Raw genomic sequence first — 6,504 nt, 5'->3', positions numbered from 1 at the left:
TATTTTAAATAGCAAATAAGCACATAAAAAGATGCTCAACAACTCTAATAATTAGAGAAATTCAAATTAGACCACAATGAGATACCCCTGCATATCTGTTATCTATATCTATTTGGTGAAGTGAGTCTTCAAATCTTTCAGCCAGTTTTTTTTGTTGTTATTGTTCCTGCTTATTCACCATTGAATTTTGAGAGTTTGTTAAATATTCTGAATGCTAATTATTTATTTAATATATGTTTTGCTGTTATTTTCTTAGTTTATTGCTTTTCATTTTAATAGTGTCTTTCAAAACTCAGTTTTTTCATTTTTATTTTTAAAATGTATTTTATTTTTTCCATCACCTTTATTTAAACTTATTCATTTATTTATTTAAGAGTAGTGCTTTTGGTGTTATGCCTAAGAAATCTTTTCTGAACTCAAAGTCACTAAGTGTTTCACCTATGTTACTTCTAGAAATTTGATGCATTTTAACATTTAGGTTAATAATTCATTTTGAGTTAATTTTTGTCTACATTGCAAAGTATGGGCCAAAGTTCAGTATTTTTACATACGGAAGACCCCTGGACCATTTGTTGAAAACAGTTTTTCCTCAAATGAATTACCTTTACAACTTTGTAGAAAATCAATCAACAATATTTAGTGGCTCTATCTCTGGATTTTTCTCTGTTCTTTGATTCATGTGTCCATCCTTTTGCTAATACCACACTGACATGTCTACCTCAGCTTTATAATAAGCCTTGGAAGCAGGTAGTGGGGACCCACCAATTTTGTTCTCCCTTTTTAAAAACGGCTTGGGTTATTCTGTTTCTTTGAGTTGCCATTAAAATTGTGGAAATAGTTTGTCAATTCTTATTTTAAAATCCAGTGTGATTTTTATCCAAACTATATTTTAAAATCTATGCATTAATTCTTGGAGAATTGACATTATCACATTATTGAGCTGTCCAATTCATGAAAAGAGCACACTACCATGTTCATTAAGGTCTCCTTTAATTGGCGCTTCTCTCATAATTGTTTTTGTGGTATCCACATACAGATTATGCATATATTCTGTTAGATTGATCCATAATTATTTCAAGTGTTTTGATACTACTCAAAATGGTCTATATATCAATTTCAAATGTCAACTGTTCATTGCTAGCATACAGACGTGCACTTGATTTGCTAATTCCACTTATCTATTTTAATAGCTTTTTTTTGTAGATTCCTTTGGGTTTTTCTACTTAGATAATTAAGTTGTCTGTGAATAAAGACAGTATTTTTTATTTTCAAACTGTATTTATTATTTATTTCTTCTCCCATTATTGCACTACCTACAGTGACTAATAAAAGTAGTTATTGGGGGCCTTGGTGTCTTGCTCTGATTTTAGGAAGAAAGCATTCAGTCTTTCACCAATAGTTAGCTGTAGGTATTTTGTACATCTATTTCATCAGATTGAGGAAGACTTCTTTTATTGCATGACTATTGAGCTGTGCCAATTTTTTTCTCTGCATCTAGTGAAATGACCATACCCTTTCCTTACAAATGGTTTATTATACTGATTGATTTGTGACTATTGAACCAGTCTTTCATTTCCAGAATAAACCCCACATTTTACCATTTTTACATATTGCTGAATTCACTTGGCCAATATTTTTTAAGGATATTTATGTTTACAATCATGAAGCCTATTGCTCTGTCCTTTTATTTTCTTATGATGACTTTAGTTGTGGTTTTTGGGTAATGCTGTCCTCATAAAATGAACTAGGAAGTGTCCCCAAAACTTCTTCATTGTAGAAGAAATTCTGTAAAATATTTATTTCTTCCTTAAATATTTGGTAGAATTCACCAGTGAAACTTTCTAAGTCTGGAGTTTTCTTTGAAGAATTTTAACTACAAATTTAATTACTTTAGTTATGTATTTCTTCCTCAGTAAGCTGATAGTTTACCATTTTTTCTTTCTCTCTGGGTTTTTCTCAAACCCTATCAGTTGAATTCAGGTGTTTCTTCCCATCATGGTAACAAAGACCAAGAATTTAACTCCTGTGCATTAGGGGCTAAAATAGCCACAGGAAGCTCTGATGTCTAACTTGCTACTCAAAGGTTGGCGAAGCCAGCCTGTGAATGGTTGGAGCAACCAGGGGTGTTTTTCTCATTTGGCACCCCCTCCCATGCATATGGACTCAGGGACTTTGCTTTTGCCCTTTACTCTGGGCCAACCCTACACCCAGTACTGCTCTCCCCATAGGACAAAGTAGAATGATGATTTGGACCTCTGCACAACAGCAGTCAAGTTTGAGCTCCTCCTAGGGCAATGGTTCTCAACCTTCCTAATGCCGCGACCCTTTAATACAGTTCCTCATGTTGTGGTGACCCCCAACCATAAAATTATTTTCGTTGCTACTTCGTAACTGTAATTTTGCTACTGTTACGAATAGTAATGTAAATATCTGTTTTCCGATGGTCTTAGGTGACCCTGCTAGCGGTTCTCAACCAGTGTGTCGCGAATTGCGCCCCACAGGTCGAGAACCGCTAGCAGGGTCGCCTAAGACCATCGGAAAACACAGATATTTACATTACGATTCGTAACAGTAGCAAAATTACAGTTATGAAGTAGCAACGAAAATAATGTTATGGTTGGGGGTCACCACAACATGAGGAACTGTATTAAAGGGTCGCGGCATTAGGAAGGTTGAGAACCACTGTCCTAGAGTGAGCTGCTCATACCTGCATGCCCAGATTTTCCTGAGGGACTTTCCTGATTTTTCCACTGGAAGTTCAGGATCCCAGGAACCACCTCAATCCCAGCAAATTGGATGGCTGGTCACCTTCATTCCTATCCCACTGAACTGGCCTAGTTCACTGAGCTTTGTTCTAAAGCAGCTGAGTCAGGAGTTGAGGGGAACGGGCATTAGGGACCTGCAGAGAAGAGTAAGGATTCTCAACATGAATCAATGCTGCCTGTTCCTCTCAATAAACAAACTCTCCAAAGCCCTCCATGGGGATAGTACTGAATTCAGCGTTGGAGATCCTGTGACTCAGCAGTCATAGTCATATTACTCTTTAGCTAGGGTCAAGGTGAACCAGGAAGGAATGGAAGATAGGGTTGTGTGCACAGATAAAGAGACCTGAAAGAAAGCTTAGAATAGATCCAGGGGGTTCCTCTTTCAACTTTTGATGGAGATAATTTGTTAGGATAAAGTAAAAGAATTGTAGTCACTGGTGCTCCAGAACATTGTTATGAGGAGTTCAGAGGGCCTCCATAGGTATCCACCAAAGTCCAGACTAAGTAGTGTTGATTGAGGTGAAGAATTAATAGGGGCTAAAGCCCTAATCCTCTGAGGAAAACAGTGTTCTTCAGAAAAGTGCTTAAGAATTGTTACAACACTATGTAGAAAACAGATAATCCACATGAGGATAAAAGGCTGTCCTTCCACCTCTTTTAGAGACAGGGGAAGGGGAGGGAGAGAGAGGCGAGAAAGGAGAGAAAAGAGAGAGAGAGAAAGAGAGGGAGGAGAGAAGGAGGGAGGGAGGGAGGGAGGGAGGAAGAAAGGAAGGAAGGAGGGAAGGAGGGAGGGAAGGGATAGAGGGAGGGAAGGAGAGAGAGAGAGGGAAGGGAGAAGGAGAGAGGGAGGGAGGGAGGGAGAGAGGGAGGGAGGGAGGGAGGGAGGAAGAAGAGAAGAGAAGAGAAGAGAAGAGGAGAAAAACATTGGAAACACTGATTGGTTTCCTCCAGCGTGCACCTCATCTGGAGACCTAACCCACAACCTAGGTATGTGCCCTGACAGGGAATAGAAACTGCGACATTTCAGTGTACAGGATGATGCTGCAACAAACTGAGCCACAAAGGCCAGGGCGAGTATTCCCTCTCTTAGTGAATCTTTCCCCTCAGCATATAAACATACTCAGAAATCTCATTAACAAACATGTAACAAAAAAGAAAAAAACAATAAAATAACAGCAGCAAAATAATCTAAACTCCAAAACAAAGTATCTTAATTATAACCTTCCTCTATATCAATATATTTTAATTCACAACCAAAATTATGTAGGGAATAACATGAAGTCTAAACTTCTGCATCCTAGCTTCTAACTTTCCATTCACCCCTAAATCTACTGCAATTTATCTTGCATTAATAGAATTACACCGAAACAGCTTACAAAAGTCACTGATGAACTTTCACTTGACCTATTTTATTCTCCTTTAATTTTTCAGTTGGGTGTCCATGTCATTCTATAAAAACTGGAATTCCTTTGGCTTTCAATTTCAGAAACCTCAAGTAAAAAGGGAGTAACCTATAAGGGAATTTTATTAACTCACATAACCTACCCACACTCCTTAATAAGATGCCCAATATATGGCATCTCCATGGCTGTTAATCGCGGGTTCATAAATCAAGGACACTGTTGCTTTTCACTTTTAATTTTACCATGGTTGAACATGTTGGACATCAAGGTTGTGTGTGTGTTACAAGAGCAAAATTGTACATGCCAACATCTATTCAGAGATGTTTCTCCCCATGCATCTTTCTCAGACTGTGGAATCTCAGGGGGAAGGCAAAGGTGGGTGGGTGGGAAGAGATTAACCAAAGGACTTGTATGCATATATGCATAACCCATGGACACAGGACAATAGTGTAGTGAAGGCCTGGGGTGGGGGTGGGAGGGGAGGGGCAGGCTAGAAGGTGTCAATGGGAAAAATGAGGGACATATGTAATACTTTTAACAATGAATCTTTTTTAAATGTCTGAAAATTTTCCCCAGACATCTTTTCATGGCCCCTAATAATATAGATTACATACTCACCTATGAATGGTTCAAAGACAAGGGAGAAGAGATACCCATTTTCTTTAAGGGTTCCTAAATAGAGAAAGTTCTATTTGTCCATAGGACCCATGCCTACCTATAAATTAACCAGTTTCATTGGGAAATAGACCATCATTTGGACCCAGAATAATGAACATTTACCTGGTTCATGTAGAAAAGGGATGCCAGAATTCTGCCAGCAAGGAGGGGAGCAGTGTTGGTTGGGTGGATAACCAATGATGCCATCTGTATACTTTTTACTGGATTTTCTGCTTCCAGTAAAATTGTTTAGGCCTCCCATCTTCTGCTTATCCCTTAAATATTCATATTGGTAGAGTTGTTCAGGGCCCATCTCCAGTCATTTTCTTCTTCCCAATTCTTCACTCACACCTTTGGGTCTGTCTACCAACTATATCTCTTGACACAGGAACCTATTTTTTCTGCAAGAGGTAATTTACCTGTGTTTGAACTGCTATCTGCCTGAATAGACAAGAGAGCAAACCTAATTACCCCTCTGCAAACACACGCGCGCGCGCGCGAGCGCTCCCACACACACACACACACACACACACACACGCACACACGCACACTCATAAGCAGACATATTCACAGGCATACATACTCACGCAAACATGCACACAATGACACAGATACAGACATGATGGACTCGTTCCAAATCTTTACTTTTTTTTGTAGCATCTGCTGAATATATTCAGCATAACCATAGCAGTATTGTCTTCATGCTGTCACACACAGACAAAAACACAGACACAGTACAATGTCCATATTTATCTCAAGTGTTTTCCTTCTGAGGCTCATTTATATGTCTTCATATGCCACAGCCCATCATTTAAATAATGGATATTTTCAATGCCAATCCCTTTGTTCACTTTCTCAATATCTTCCGCAGACATCTTCATAACTCCAACACACAGGGCATGCTGCTTTCCTTCTGCCATGATTGCAACAACCGTATCCACTGCAGCAGGGTAAAGCTTGGCTCCAGGAGAGGTTAAGCCTGGACACATGATATTTGCTCCACTGAGCACAAATTTGATGGCTCCTTTATCAACTTGCTGTCGTGGCAGGATAAATGGGTATTTGTGTAGTAGCCTTAGAGTTGGATAAAAAGGCCCTTCTCTTTGTCGAAAAAATAGTAACTCTCCGTTTACTGTAAGGATTTCTATATGTTCGTGGCACCGCACTATTTTAACCGGATCTTTCTTAGGCATGATTTGATTAAGCCACGGTTCAATGCCTGGAAACTGTTCTATCAACTGGTTCTTAATACCCTTAATAACTGACGTTTTCAACTGGATGCAGTTGGACACATTTTCTTTTTCATCAAATTTCTTGAACATGATCCAAGGTGGCGGGGGCGACAGTAGGGAAGGGCCCGAAAGAGGAAAGAACAGAATTCGCGAGGATCGGCAGAGGCGCTTACCGGAGGCAGGCCGGCAGAGACGGTCTGGGCTGCTGTCGTGAACCGGAAAAGAACGTGCTTTACAGCTCACCGTAAGCCCTACTTTACGGCTTGCCGTAAAACCTACTTCCTTTCCTCCGAACGCCGCGGCGCTTTCTACGGCTGCTTGGGCCGGTGGATTCCCCTCCCAGGCGTTTGGTAACTGGGCGGGGCTTGAGAGGGAAGACGGATAGAGCGATACTTCTCGTTTCGGGGTCTGTGTTTTGTTTATATTATTGGGAATCCGAATCATCAT

At 39.8% G+C, this 6,504-nt stretch overlaps 1 protein-coding gene across 1 annotated transcript; it reads right to left on the bottom strand.

The window, feature by feature from the left end:
* Positions 1 to 5,452: 5,452 nt before the first annotated feature.
* On the bottom strand, positions 5,453 to 6,504 carry LOC103300834 (malignant T-cell-amplified sequence 1-like). The gene has a single exon (XM_008157749.3). The coding sequence runs from the start codon at positions 6,502 to 6,504 to the stop codon at positions 5,602 to 5,604; it is 903 nt and encodes a 300-aa protein (XP_008155971.3). The 3' UTR covers positions 5,453 to 5,601.

The sequence above is a fragment of the Eptesicus fuscus genome, chromosome 2 (assembly GCF_027574615.1).
Source record: "Eptesicus fuscus isolate TK198812 chromosome 2, DD_ASM_mEF_20220401, whole genome shotgun sequence".
NCBI classification, from domain to species: domain Eukaryota; kingdom Metazoa; phylum Chordata; class Mammalia; order Chiroptera; family Vespertilionidae; genus Eptesicus; species Eptesicus fuscus.
This window is presented reverse-complemented; position numbering and strand designations above follow the sequence as displayed.